The 15208-nt window shown below is 44.1% G+C and overlaps 1 protein-coding gene across 3 annotated transcripts in view; it reads right to left on the bottom strand.

The window, feature by feature from the left end:
• LOC120948238 (uncharacterized) overlaps positions 1-15208 on the bottom strand; it is an 83062-nt gene that overhangs the window by 18003 nt on the left and 49851 nt on the right. For 2 of the 3 annotated variants that reach the window (XM_040364367.2, XM_040364365.2), the window contains exon 2: positions 3761-4295. In XM_040364367.2, coding sequence (XP_040220301.2) covers positions 3761-3805 — 45 coding nt within the window. In that variant the 5' untranslated portion in view covers positions 3806-4295. The remainder of the gene's footprint in view (positions 1-3760; positions 4296-15208) is intronic. The other variant, XM_040364363.2, reaches the window with a different exon arrangement.

The raw sequence follows: 15208 nt of genomic DNA, 5'->3' as shown, positions 1-15208 counted from the left end.
CACCACCCAGAACCAGAACCAGACCTGCGAGCGGACGCACCCGGTCGGAACGTATGGAAGTGACATGTCGGCACACACATACACTCAAGTCAAGCGAGGGCGAATGAAGTGTTTTCACGAGATGAAAACTTGATTGGCGTTGTGTTGGGGGAGCGGGCAGCGCAGCCTGTTTGGAAATGTGTGAATCGATACTGCCAGATGCAGTCATCATTTATTTCACGGGCAGGTATGTGAGTGATGTTATGATGAAGGGCCACCGTGAAAAAACGGGAATGTTGATTCGGAGTGTCGGGCGCGTTTATTGGGCTCAATTTAGCTGTGGAGTAAATTGATTGAGTCAATTGACGCTTGTTTGTTTTACCGTTTTGTGGGAGTGTTTTTCTGCGTTTTTCGGTTATTTTTACGTTTCTGAAACATTGTAAGCTATGCATCCAGCGTTCAGCAGTAACAGCATGATCCTGTTTCGATAGGTTGTCCTAAACCTTGAAATTGCTTCAATGTTGGTACATCCTTCACTTTCAAACGGCTTAGACGGGCTTGGAAGCTTTACTACCTTGCAAAAAATCAAACTGAGTTGTGCTTGCTCACAATTTCCCTTTTCTTAGTCAGATTTCTAGCAAATCTAGGTCAAGCAGCAAACATTTGGTGAACATAGCAACGTCATAATCCCCACGGGTTGCATAATCTCGCTCACCAACCTCACTCATTTCATTCAAGGACATAAGACTATTTTATCGTGCTTTTTATCTACATTTTGCTCACTGTTGTTTAAGAGGCAATAAAACATTCCTGAAACATAAGAAAATCTCAACTCACTCAAAAAACCGCGTCTTAAATGCAAACCAGCAAAGCAAGTGGGTTGCTGCTTTCGCGAGACAAATCTCCACCATGACGATACAACAGTCTGGGTGGATATTTTGTGTGGCACTTTGCCAGCATTTTGCCAGCGAACGATTTGAAGCAACAAATTGAAGAGATAAGACAATTTGTTCCTCCTCTGTCAAGTGATTCCCTTTCCTCTAACGAGGTTGTAGTGATTGTTTTTGGGCATGCTCCTCTTTAAATCCTTTATTCACCGTGACATAACGCTTGCGTAGCTTCGTTCAGAACAAAAACGATACCACGATGGACGGGAAGTAAAACATGTCCCAATTTTAGTAGCTTCTCGAGTGAAAGTCAAACATCAAATCATCCTAAACGATCGTTTTAAGGGATTCGTGGGATTAAGCGTTCCGTTTTCATTAAATTTGTTATGTTTCAAGTGCAAAGAAAACGAACCAAAACGCCGTTCCAAATGGGTACAAATCGAATCATGTCAAGCTCAGTTTACGTCCACCTCACCTTTGGCGGAAGGAAAAATCTCGTAAAACAAATCTAATCTAGGTCCGGTGGAAGCCAGGAGGGACACACCAAACAATGTCTTCCACTAGTTGGATATTTTTTGCCTACAAATTTACGTATCACAGACCAGCTCTTCAAGAGCTCAGCCAACAACGGATATTCTACCAGGCGTAAGTATGGTTGAGAAGAGAAAGATGATGATAATGGTAATCATGGCTGCGTTGAATTTAATTTTGCTTAATACACTGGAAAACACGACTCAACGAGCAGAAATGGAACGAAAAACGAAAAACCACTCATTTGCATTGTCCATGGACGTAAGAAAAACGAAAGTAGAAAAACATGCAAGTAGGATCTCAAGAGCCAGCGACTAGTTACGCCAAGGAGCAGAACGCTTTTAGCTTGCTGAACATCAATAGCCATTGCAAAAACTACCATAAGGCACCATTATTCGTCGTCTTTACTGTGAAAACAAGCTGAGATAAGAAAATGAGCCGGTCAGATGTTACTAATTACTATTTCAGAGTGCAAATAATGAAAGTTTAATGGTGTAGCTCTAGAAGCTACTCAACTGTTCATTTACACAATTTACACGACACATACAGTTTTTTAACTTATTTTTACAAACCTCCAAAATTGATGACCCTTTTGAAGGTCGCATTCGAAACGATAGCAACCGAACAATATAAATTTCAGTGGACTTTTGTGTGCTTCTCATCAGACATGCCGTTTTATCTCTGCTCCATCGTGGGTCATAGTTTGCGTAAGCTGTGCCGTAAAACGACAATCCTCTTGCAAACATGCAACCGAACTCCCTTCAGTGCGTCCCATCCTGTGTGTACGGTACATGGTGAAGCTGGTGTAAAACATTGTTTCTACCATTTGCGAATGCACTAGCACCGGAACCCCGGTCTCGGCGAAATAGCTGCTGACCAAGCTTTCGTCGGACGCTTCTAGCCGCTGGTCTGGGCGCTGGATGATGGTAACACCGGTTACAACAAATCGGACACAATTCATCAGTCCCAAAAGCACCAGATGCACTGGCAGCGTAGTGCAACGAACTGTGAAAAAACTCCAACTCTAACGTTCTCACCGTTTGCACTCGGAAGCCATTCAAGCGCTGCCTTGCCCGTTCGCAAAACCGTAGGGGAAAATAGGAATGCTTTTTGAAACTGTTTAGATTGTCCCGTAGGGTCCAGGGTGCTAGAACCAGAGCTTGGTAGTTGCCCCTGATTGTACGTCAAACGCCGGGCATGCCTTCACCTACTGCAGGTCTGTTGATAAGACTTCACCCAGCTAGTTCACTGCATTCTGGTCATGCGAGTCATGTTGCTAGTTCGCCTTTACCAACTCCAAAAGCGAGACACACACAACGCAGCTAGAGCGTCATAAATATTTACGCTCTACGCTCACCGGCAAGCCGAGTACACCTACCGAGCCACACCTGTAATCCTGCAGGTCAGGTTCGCCAATGGGGCTGATCTCTACCCTTTTCCTACTCCGTCCGTGCTGCAAAACCGGGACAGAAACGATACAATTGCCCTCGCCACAATCTCTCGGTCGGTCGGTCGGGATCGAAGCGAAGCGGAGGTAGGTTTTGATCTACTTTAACCCACATTCCGTACGCTCGTCTCACGCCGGATAACGCGAGCCGTTCTGGTTCGTAGGGCAGCGGTTCGTGGAGTGTACGGTAAACTGGTTTAGTTCTATCCTCAACTTGCCGACATATGTGGAACCGTGTGCAGTCAGCAAAATAGACATACGGCGTTGGGTGTTGCGGATCCCGGAGCGTTAAAGACCAAGCCCATAACGTTTGCCCAGGAATGCAGGAAGAATGAAGAATGAACTGTGAAGCGGACGTCACACATCCTGACGTCAGCCGCGTGGCTGTAATTGCTGACAATAGCTCTGTCTCTGAGGGATGTTTAACATTGCCCTTTAAGAGAGTGCCGGAACGTATAATGACATCATTTGCAAGATATTTCAATCCATGTTTCGTCTGAGTAGTTTCCAAATTAGGAATATATGAAACTAGTTTTTGTATGATGGTTTATAGTTGTACATTAGCTACAGCAATTCTATGGTCGAATATCATCTCAAGCCACTTGCTTTCATGCTTCTTTCTTCACAAGATTTTTATTCAGAAACTCACAAAATTGTCAGCATTTTTTTTACCAATTTACCAGCTACATACCACGTCAAATACCTGTCTGAAAATGCTGTGTACCTGCCTGTAACTTTTGGAAAACTATTTCGCTATTTTCTGTTCTACCCGGCAAAGGTGTGTCGGTTGAAAGTTTTCCACTGCTACCATCGCTGCTCTAGCCCTCTGCTATTCCAAAAGAAAAACTTCATTCCCAATCCCACCCACAGCGGCTTACCCTCACTGCTTCCGCAAGCGTTCCTTCAAACCACTCACCTTATAGATCCCGTCGACCAATTTGATGATTTCCTCCGTTTCCATTTTGCCGGCGATGTGGATGTGTTGATGGCGCTCGGTTTGCTAAATGTCGGCCTCCGTACGCGAAGATCGGAGACTTTGATCGTCGTCCTCCGCTACGAACACTTTCCGGCTCTCGGACGGATCGATTTTGTTGCTAATTCCCGACCCCGACCACGGCGAACACTGGGTGCTGGCTGCACGAAAGCGGACCAATATTTGGATTAATTAACTTTTTCCCACCGGTACAGCCGGTGTGGGGTAAAGCGCCGTTTCCCGTACCACCAGGGCGATTCACTTCGGTTCACTTTCGAGGGACCACTTCCGGTAACGTTCGTTGGCCCGGTGCGGCAAGGGCCTTCGGACCGGTAGCCGGAATGATTTCACTTTCGATGCAGATTTATACTCACTTCTCTTTATTTTCGATTCCTCGCTAGGTTGCACTATTTTCTCACACAACACACGTTCACTTCTTATGCACACGAACCCATTGGATAGGGCCGTTTCGATTTGCCTTTGGAGAAAGAAAGGGTAAACAAAAACGTAATGGATTTTAGATCTACTTTTGCTACGGGATGGGATCGAGCAGTTGAACTTTCTTTGAAAACAATTATGTGGAGCTGTATTTAATAATACTTGCTAAAAGAACGAATAAATCACAATCATCATAAAACCATGTAAACCTAAAAAAAACACATTCATTTTCAAAACAATAAAACTAATACAAAATTCGATAGCAATCCACTACGTCTCACTAACACCAGCATGTGCGCTCGTACATTTATTACTACACAGAACAGCACTTGACCGAACACAGGAGGAGCCAACGTTCAGCCCAGAAAAGTAGAACGGGCTGACTTTCCCTTCCCCGTCACGCATCGGCACAAACCCGGAACTGTCTTTGTGCGTCTGTGTCCGAAAGGAAAGAATTTGCCGTCCGTAACAAATTCTTCCTTATGATGACGCCGGGCGCAAAACGTCCACTGGACAACTGCCCATAAATCATGGCACACGTTCCGGCGTATTTATGATCTCTTACTGTTCGGATTTTCTACACCAAGTCCCCCGAGAGTGGGGACACGTAACTAATAATTTATCGTTATTATGAGAGGGCAGCTTTCGGATTTCTGGTGGCCGGGGTAGCTAGAGATGAATTTGTCGATGTTTTTCGGCGGGATTTGTAGTGGGGATTTTGGGCACCACAGGTCTCGGTGAGCCGCTATGAAAATAGGCAAGATCAACAAGCGACGCCAGGATGCCTGCAATGGAAAATAAAACGGAAAGATATCATTAGAAGAAATGTTTGACTGAGGAATGTATCGTTTTATTACGTAATTGATAATAATTTATCTCAATGTGCTTTTGATGTCGAGATAATCTGGCATTTATTCATTTTCTACTGCTTTTATAATCGTCAATTCCTTCTAATAAGCATATCAAAGCAAACAAATCTAAAGTCACGTTATTGATCGTTCGTAGTAAAATAAATTTATTCAAACTCTTGCAAAAAATAGCCTCCAGCAGGCCACTTTTACAAGCTCTATCGAACAGGTTTGATGTCGCATTTGAAAAGCATCGCACATTTCACAAACGTAGAAATGACGTTTTAGTTTTAATTAAATTTATGAACCACCTAACGCCCATCGAACCGAGGGCGATTTTATTGCACGCCATGTTGATTTACTGTTTGTCCATCGATGAGCCTTCATGCGCGATTGAAACCCATTCGAGCAAGCCCCAATCGTGGCTAATATTTCGCCGCCAAACCCTATGCTTCCACTTCGTGCCTCACGTGCCTCCGAATCGAAACACGTTCCCTTTAATACAAACTCCATCTACCCTCGTCGTTACACCCTGGGTGCAATTTAAAATGCAAATATTTTGCAATTAACCACATCGACCAGCAGTGCGGACTGGACGAATCAATCGAGTGCGAATGCGGTAGAACGATACAAGGCAGAAAGGAAATCCTTTCAACCTGCGATGGAAGAACGTGCCCGGGATAGTGGAAACGGTGACACGCGACGAGGGCGAGGGATTATGCTTGCGGTTTCGATATTTTATTGAATCTCAACGCTTATACTCAGTGTGCTGGACACACGAAGCATTGTGGTTGGGATGGTTTTCATGGTGTTTTTTTTTTCTTCTACGCTCTATCTCTCTCGTCTGCTGGGTTTCGATTTTGCATATCCACCGCCCATTTGGCGAGAACCTTCGACCTACCCGGACGGGCACGGGTAGACGGGTTGAACTTCAAAGCAATGACCCACAAACGGATTGTAGCATTCAAGTCTGGACGGCATCAGTCGAAGTTCAATAAATCGAATCGCCAGATCACTTTTTAATTTTGAAGCCAGAAAGCTGTCGTTAAAATCGCATTTATTGTTTACTCGTTTTCATTGAAGCTAAAATAGTCAGGCAATGACTGTCCCGCAGTGAATTATAGCATCTCATCCACTTGAATAGTTATGAATATAGTTTGACCTTCAACTACCTACAATTTTTATGTGACAGATATTTCTATGGCTTCTAGAGAATAGCTGTTAAGGAATCAAGCTTCTATCTAAACCACAACATGCTCTGATTTTATCTAAAGAAGATTATGTCCGTTGCGTCCTTCTGGCAAACTGTTCAAATAATCCAATCTCTACCTACCTTGCTCCCTGAATAGTGGTGCGCACCACTACGGTAGAACAAGTGTTTTTTCCTCCCCAAAGTGGGTGATAACATTTCTCCACTCAACGCCGTTATGATTGAGGTGATGAACAGTGGAGATGATGAACGCCGATGTTCATGATGGGTACCCCGTCCGACGTTGACTAATGGCCACGACTGTATGACTGCGCGCAGCTTTCTTCGCCGTCCGTAATGATGGTGATACAGTTTGAAGGACGAGTGGGTTTTCCGTGGAAAAGTAGCACTCGCTGCAAGAACCATCCCGCTTTCAGTCTAATGAGATATTTTCCCATCAGCGAGTGGGAAGACAGATGAAGCTGTACCGAACTATCCAGTCAGCTGGAAAAATGGAATCACATTCACTGCGCCTGAAAGAGTGACCAACTGAAAAGGATCACTCTGTGTGCCATTATGCCATTAGCTCGCGCTAGCTGGCAGGCAGGCGAAGAATAGAGCCCGCGCTCCTTTGTGCATTTATTGAGATGTAACTAGCACGCGTCCTAGAAATACTTTGTAACGTACTTCATTACAGGCGTTGCGAACAAAAATACCACACTACCATTGAGATGGACATCCAGCAGGGTTATTACCGTGTCGTTTCGAATTTCTCATCCGCTTTGAAACCCTCAAGTTGCAAAACAACTCTACCCGTCCTATTGTTATGAGGCTTATAGCTTGGTGCTGGCGAAATTAATTAACCCCTCACACCGGCGCCCAATTCGGACAAAAGGGGACGACGGGGGTGCGAAGATTTATTCGCTGGTAATACTTTAATTAAATCAATCGAAGCGTTACTTTTAATCCGATTTGAAGTGGCTGGTGTCGTACCGTGTCGATTTTGTTTTCGGGGACGCACAATAATGGAGCATCCACAGCCAGACAGCGTTGTTTTGGGGCGGTGTTGTCTGAACCCGAGCATGTCTGGGATGTTATAAGGCCGATGTCACACCAGACGAGAAACGATAGCAATTAACGCACACAATATAGGACGGTCCTGCTGGGTGGAGGACGTTGGTAGACACAGGCTAACGCTTATCAACCATTACGAGTGGGAGGCGTCTGATTTAACACGAATCAGTGGATTTTGCCTTTCGGAAAACACGTTCAATGGCTTCCTGAAGGTGACGCTGGATTATGTTGAGGGAATGGTTGAGCTATCATATAACTTAAGCAGGATTGTGTCTGGAGCGTTGCAAATGAATGAAAACTGTTGTTAAAGGAATTTAACACCCAAGGATGCTTGCTTTAAACACCGAGTCTGTGTTACAAAAATAATTGAATATTTGTTTCTTTTACTAAAATGATGCCAGATTCATCTTTTTAGCAATAATCAGGAGACTATTTTACTGTTAAAAAGTTTTCAAAATGGACGGTCTAGGACACCAAGAAAAACACTTAAAAAGTTCACATAAACTCCGTCATCTACCAGCAAACGATTTCGCAATGCAATCGCAATGCAGCGTGAAAACGTACTCATAATCAAGAACTTAAAAGATGAAGATGAAACTTTTACTCTTGTCTGTGTGCCTACTGAAAGGTGTTTGAGAATAGAAGAAGAAGTTACATGTACTGTAGATATGAATTGCTCCCTAAAATGCCCACACACATCGAAGAAAACTCATCCAGTTACTTTTCATACTAACACGAGCCAAACTTTACCCTCCTTCGTTATCAACCTTGCCATGTTATGCTTCCCTCCCCTCAACAAACCTTAGTCCAAGATAGACTGCCTTTTTTGCCGGAACCTTAATTTAAAATACAGGAAATGTTTATGGTTGCTCGTTTCTATAAGCGGAGTCAATCTGTGATAAGAAAGACCTGCTGCAACCATCCAAACAAGAAAAACCGTTCCATCGCAGAGCGCAATTCCTACCAAAAAAGTTAAAAACATGGAGGAAAACCAGGGAAAATATTTTACTTTCGGTTTTGATCAACCGTTCCCCGAAAAGCACATTGCCCACAAAAATGGTAGTTTTTCTTGATGCACCCATCCCAGACTGTGGCTGCTGCCCCGAACCAAATTCTACTGCAACTGACGGCGAATGTACCAACGACCACGAGGACGACAACGCCGCCGATGATGATGATGATGATGATGATGATGCGCCAGCACAAATTGCGTTGATTCGTTTCGATTCATATCGTCTCGCAGTGAGGCGCCACATCGAGCCACGATACGCCGTATTATGCGGCCACATAAAGCAGCATATTGCAGCAGCAGTAGTAGCAGCAGCAGCATCCCTGTCTCCCCGGTCGGACGCCACAGACCGTGGCCGTCGCTTGCCTGGTTGATGTGCTTCGAATACAAATGGGCTAAATTTAGTGGCAGAGATTTCTTGTTTTCCGTTCTGCCAGTTAGGACTACACGACAGGGAACGCAGTGGAGCCGGTGTTTCGCCGTATTTTTCGCCATCTCCCGACCAGGAGGGAAATTTTTCGCGTGGCATGCGTATTTCAGAGGGGATTTTTCTTTTTTTTTACTGATAAACACACACACACAAACATAATGGAACGCAAAGTGGCTTCAATCAGCCCTATTTGTGCCCCCCGTTCCATTTGCATTTTTATCTGCAATGGTACAATCGCGTAAGGCAGCGATTCGCAAACAGGTAAGTGCTGTGTAATAAATGCAATTTCTTGTAACAAGGTGTTTTCTAATTGGATCCATTTGGTAGGGAAGCTGCAGGATTAAGGTAAATACATTTTGGAAATTGCATGGTAGCACTGTGTAAGTAATGTTTGCAAAATACAGAAATGATGAACACACATGACTATGTTTGTGTGAAAATATTGAACATGAATTTAATGTGAATTCATGTTCAATATTTTCACTCAAACATAGTCATCAACAATGTTTACGTCTTTATTATTGTCGCTGTTTCGTTACAAGAAACAATTATAAACTGTTGCAAAACAACAAGAAAATGAAGATGTAAACCGACTCCTAAACATTCGTGTTTTAATAGACGATCATAAAAAAAACCACAGTGCTTAGCTTTGCCAAAGAGACAATTTTCCTCCTTGGCCGTTTTGCGGAAGAAAGCTATACCTTTATTTGTCTTTCTCTTACACTCCGAACCCCCGAGCAGCGTAATCAGATAAAACCGGTGATAAACATTAAAGCGACGGTAAACATTTCCTCTCTGTTTTTTTTTATTTCATCCCATGCCAAATCGCTACATCCCGGGAAGGTTGTTTCTTGCACCGTGAGCATAAACGCTAAACGCAAAACACGCATATTTTGCAAGGGTATCCCCAATAGAGGAAACGCTTCTCTTCCCCATTCGCGCACCGGATGTGGTCGCGTAAAAATTGCGCGTCTATTGCCAGATTTTTATTTTTGCGCTCGCTCGAGATCGGTGTCGTGCCATCAGCGAAATGACAAAAGCGTCATAAAATAAAAAGAAACTAGTCAGCCAAAATGGGTTTGTTTTTCGTCAAGTGGCGTGTTCCGCCCTTTTGGGAGTAGCAAATGTTACGTTATTTCCATTTGTGGCTCATCGGTGAATTTTATCGGGCAACACTGCTGGTCAGTTGGAAATCGGTGCTACTTTTATGTTATCGTTTCATTCATTTTGACTAATTCTATTTCCGGTAGATATGCAAAAAATGTGACAACTTTCACTCCGGGCCCATTCGTCACCGGGCCACCTGGTGCGGTGTAATAAATTGGGCCTTTGCTTTGACGGCCACAAAAACCTTTATGGGTAGTTGCACATTAAATTTTGCGCGTTTAAACGCGCAAGACAATCTGCCTGAGAAGCGAACACTAATTTGGCTCATGATAATTTTTATTCCACTCATTGTCTGTAGCACATCATTCGTCTTCGCGCTTTTGGATGCTATCATTGCTTGTATTGTTGTCTTTTTTTTGTATTCACTTGCTTAACCGTTCCCTTTTTTTAGGTTCAACCATTTTCTGCTTCGTTCCGTCTCTCTCTCTCGGCATGTATTTATTTTTCTTCTACTGTGGCAATGTATGTATGTTTGCGATTACGGGCTTCACGAGAGAGAAAAAAACAGAAACAAACTGCTGAATGGAAATCGCGATAAAAACGAAACATATACATCTTCTCACGAAATGCTCTTCCACAAATGGTCGTACTCCTTGCCTTTGCCTTCCAAAACAGGCAATTTAAACCGACCAAGCCCGGTTGTGGCGGTATCATTTCGCACTTGCTCCTCCCGCCAGACATGCACAAAGCCCGCTGCTGCACACTGCAAAAGAACTGTCAAATTGCACACGTGCTGAATGCGAACGCTCATATCGCGCAACAATGGGATCATAAATTTTGTGCCACACTTCTTCCACGCTACCGGAATTGGCCGCGGACGTGGAAGACGATCGGCGAAGAAGTGTCGTTTTTGTCATGCAAATTGTTCCGCGCAACTGGAAGAAAGCGTACACAACACAACTGTGGTCGGTTGTTTGGAACTCACAAATTCAACCTTCAATTGAGTGTAAACATCTCCGTGAGATTGTACACACAAACTTCAAGTACTTGTTTGCACATACACACACGAATACGGAAATAGGGGTCGAAGCAAACAAAAAACCACACACACAATAAATTAGTCGAGGTATGATTTTAATCCTGTTTTACCTGACGATTTATGAGTGCTGAACCGGTTACGAAACCAGCCGGGCACACAGGTCTACCGCTCCACGCAGATACCTGCTGGTCCTGAGTCATTGTGAAGATTAAAAAACATATTTATATGGCCTCCCTCAAAGGTGTTCACCGGTGATAGCCCGACAAAAGAGGTAAAGACTTTCACCGGGCGGCCAATAAAGATGGCGAAACGGCTTTACTTTCCGTTGCGTAACGGACCTGGTGGTCAAAGGTTGCGCCTCTGTGATAAGCTCGGTAAGCTCCTAATACCATCGAGTTTCGGTGCTTACCGATGAGGTAGAACCTTACCCTTCGTTGGGCATACCACACTAGCGGTTAGTTAACTCAATACAGCTGGAAATCGAAGGTAAGCATGTGCACGGGAACTCAACTTAAAAGCAGGTTAACTTCATCTTGGGAAGGAAATTGACTGTTTGATCGAATCAATCGAACCCACCCCGTACCCGATACTATCGACTCGATTACGAAGCTGGGCAAGCGAGCCGTAAGCGAGTTGATCATGTGTGAGTTTTTAATTTTCACTTTTTTTGCGACTTGAGGAACTTCCAGCACGATTCGTATCCAAATATCTCATCAACCGAGCCTTCCGTTCGGGCACTTCATTAACCGTTTCGCCCAACCAAATATTGAAACGGGCAAATTGAATTTTCTCCAAAACTCTCTTTCCTCACATTCCATAACTCTCGCATCCTGATATAACGTCCTGTTTGGTGTGCTTCGTTAAATGCACGAATGAGCTTTCTGTGATAGGCGATGTACATCCATTTTAAACCTCCATGCCCTGGCTGGGGGCAAAACTGCGTGAGTGGATGCTGCTTGGCGAGATCAAACGACATAAATCCAATTATTATCGATTTCTCCCCGGGAATCCCCGGGCAGAGATATTCCCGTGAGTGCTTATTGGTCAGATTGAAACATCATCGGAAGGAACATCAGCAAAGTTGCACAACTGAATCGTTTTAATTGGGAAAATGGGCACCGCATGGGGTACATTGAGTGCATCGAGTAGAGCAGCAGGGTCTCACTTTCATTGCACTGATGAAGTGGTCGTCGAATATGGCCCATTTAGCATGCACTTTCAAAGGAAGCTCATTGTAAGTACCCAAAGAGCTTCTCACTTGATAGTGACATATGACATTAATAATCAATATGAAAGATATAGAAATCTAAGTCTTGGAGCAACCATATTAGTTCATTTTTATAAAGGCATCTTCGAATCTTGGAATTTCTCGTCATCCTTTCCTCGGAATGTCTATCACTTAGAACTTATCTCTGGCGGAAAGAACCAGTACAGCATTAGATTGTTTACTACAATAATTAACAGACATCTCCTTACAACAGAGTACATCTTGACGTGAACTAACCGTCGGTACGTCGGTCCATATCAAGAGCCTGATAAGCACATTTCCACAATCGCCAGCTCCTCTACTCTTCCGCTGGTCGCGAAAGTTTGCCTCTAGAAACTAATTAAATCTGTCACAACATCATCCGGTTCGTGCTGCTTAATTAAAGCAAACACACCCATTGCCAAAGGAATCTAAACTTTCGCTCCGTTCGGCTTAGCAGCAGCAACAATCGGAAGATGCTACACCACTCAACCACTATTTCTTAAGCTTCAGACGCTCTGGTACACAAATAGAAGGGAAACCCTTTCGCAGTGTCGTTGCTGCACGCGAGCTGCACTTGTCGTTGCGCAATCGGCACCGCCAGTGAGGAGGACCGTAGCACGTGCACTGAACGGTTTATGTTCATCGTGTGGCACACATTCGAAGGCTTCTTCTTTCGCCCAACATGGGAGTGAACGAGCTGCTAACGATGCCACCGCTTCTCTGCAACCATGAACCGGCGAGTGAGGTTAGATGTTGGGACCTTTCGTGTGCGACCATGTTCGTGCCGGATCTTTAACACCGAAACAGGGCTAGGACGTGCCTCGGTGAAGAATGTGGTGAGATGTTGGGATGAATTGATGGCGTGCACAATGCTGGGTCAATCTGGTGGACCTCTGTTGAGTTATAGTTCGTGGAGGACATCAAGGTACTATGCATATTTATTTTATATCACGGAGGTATGTCCTTGTGCTTTCAACGTGAGTCGCATTAACTTTTTGGATGTTTTTGGACATTCTTCACGTATCATAACATCATGAAAGATCCTATCTTTATTTCGCATTGTTGGAAATATTCAACGTTTACATGCCGCCGTCTTGAACCGTACAAGTACATTCATTATTATTTCCATTACTTTCTCTTATTCAAAACTAATCCCACACAATGGTGTGATGGTTCAGAGTGACAAACATTTTCCACCTGTGGGTGTTACCGCTGATTGCATTCCCTAACAACTGCTGTGCTCCTGTGTACAATTTCCTGTAAAGTGTATTTCCATCAGCCAAATGCAATGCTCCAACGCAATGCAACAAGCAACGACAGGATCGCGATGAGAAACTTTCACCGTGTTCTATAGTTTTCTACTTCCACAGGTGCACTGGATGGAGTGTTTCAACTCTCATGCTTTCTGTCTCATGCAAGTGTCAGAACAGCTCCTATGCAAAGCAACCGTGAGATAGTACACGTATGTTGATTGCGAAAAGTACTCCCCGGATGAAGAACGTGCGGATGGATTAATGCGACGGCGGCAGGAGAAGCACGTGGTTGGGTTTAAGAAAATATTTACTCATCCGGTTATAGTCCTTGCACATATCCTCCGGAATGATGGAACGAAGATGATAGAGCACTCTGGTACACAGTTGTTCATGGGGAAGTGATGCTGCTGAATGGCATACATTCCGAGATGATGCGAGTTGTGACGTGCGAAACCAATATGAACGAATGGAAATGTGAAGTGGGCTAGGCGTGGGGAATCGGAGGCTCGGCTGGAAAGTTTTGTCATCTTTTACGATTGCCTTACGGGTAGAACACTAATGACATCCGAAGACAAACATGGTTGCACTTTTCGCGAGGGAAGTTGTACTTCTGATATTCTATAGATTCTATAGAAAGTAGGAATATGTTTGCATTGCTCTTCGGCAATCCATTGTATATTTTTTGCCGAAGACTCAAACAAGTAAAAAAAGCAAATTGAACCAAAAAACACATTACTTTGCAGTTCCATTTCGTAAATTATTATTATCATGGTTCGCAAAATGGAGCATTTTTGGCCAATCATCAGCAAACATTAGCAGCTGTGGCAACATCTGCGCCCAAATCCATTACATTCAATTCAACCTCCCGTCCAACTAAACCCGCACCAAACAACTTCGATTGAGCCTGCTGCTATCATTGTTCACGCCGCTTTAGATTCGTGTAACTCTTTCCTCATTTCCTTCGCTAAATTGCACACATTCAAGCAGTCACGAAGCCAGCCGCCCCAGTCGGCGCCAGTAACGAGCCCAAATTTGGTCTAATTTCCATGCCCATCGCCATGCGATTCGGTGAAGCAATTGCTGTACCACAATTTGTAGCGTCCAAAATTAATTAGGGTGTGTCCTAGGATTATACTGGGTGCGATTGGAATTGTTGTCACGAAGCTCGAATTGCGGCGAATGTCGGTGGAATAGTTTGAACTTCTTTGAAAACAAAACAGAAATAGTAGTACGGCACTACACAGCAACTACACGTTGTTTGAGTTACTAATGCACCGCTATTATGCGGCTGTGTTTTAAGATGCAGCCAAATGCATCGACAAACAGAAACCTCAGTCAAGATATATCAGAGAAAAAATGAAACACAAAAAAAACGAAACACCAATGAACCAATCGCACGAAAACGAAAGCCCGTCAATGCACTGTACCGAACACCGAACTGATCGTAAAAGTGTACAGCAAACAGACCTACACTCGTACACAGATACACACACTCTTGCTAGCAAAAAGGGACTGCCAAACAACCGCTGGGTGGATGACGAGCGCCACCCTGCCGGCAAAAGAAAGGGAAACACCATTTTCCGCTAATGAAATTACATGCTCGATTATTTTACGACTGGCGATGGAGTCAGGGCGACTTTGGCCGAGAGTTTCGATTTCACCGGAGAAGTTTTCCTGCGTTACGGAGGGCAGCTTAGCACGGAGGCACAAAAAATAACACAAGGAACGATCGTTGGTCCTCGATTGGTTTTACTC

This window comes from Anopheles coluzzii, chromosome 2, assembly GCF_943734685.1.
Source record: "Anopheles coluzzii chromosome 2, AcolN3, whole genome shotgun sequence".
Taxonomy (NCBI): Eukaryota; Metazoa; Arthropoda; class Insecta; order Diptera; family Culicidae; genus Anopheles; species Anopheles coluzzii.
Note: the sequence above shows the minus strand (reverse complement) of the source record. Positions and strands in the feature narration are given on the sequence as shown.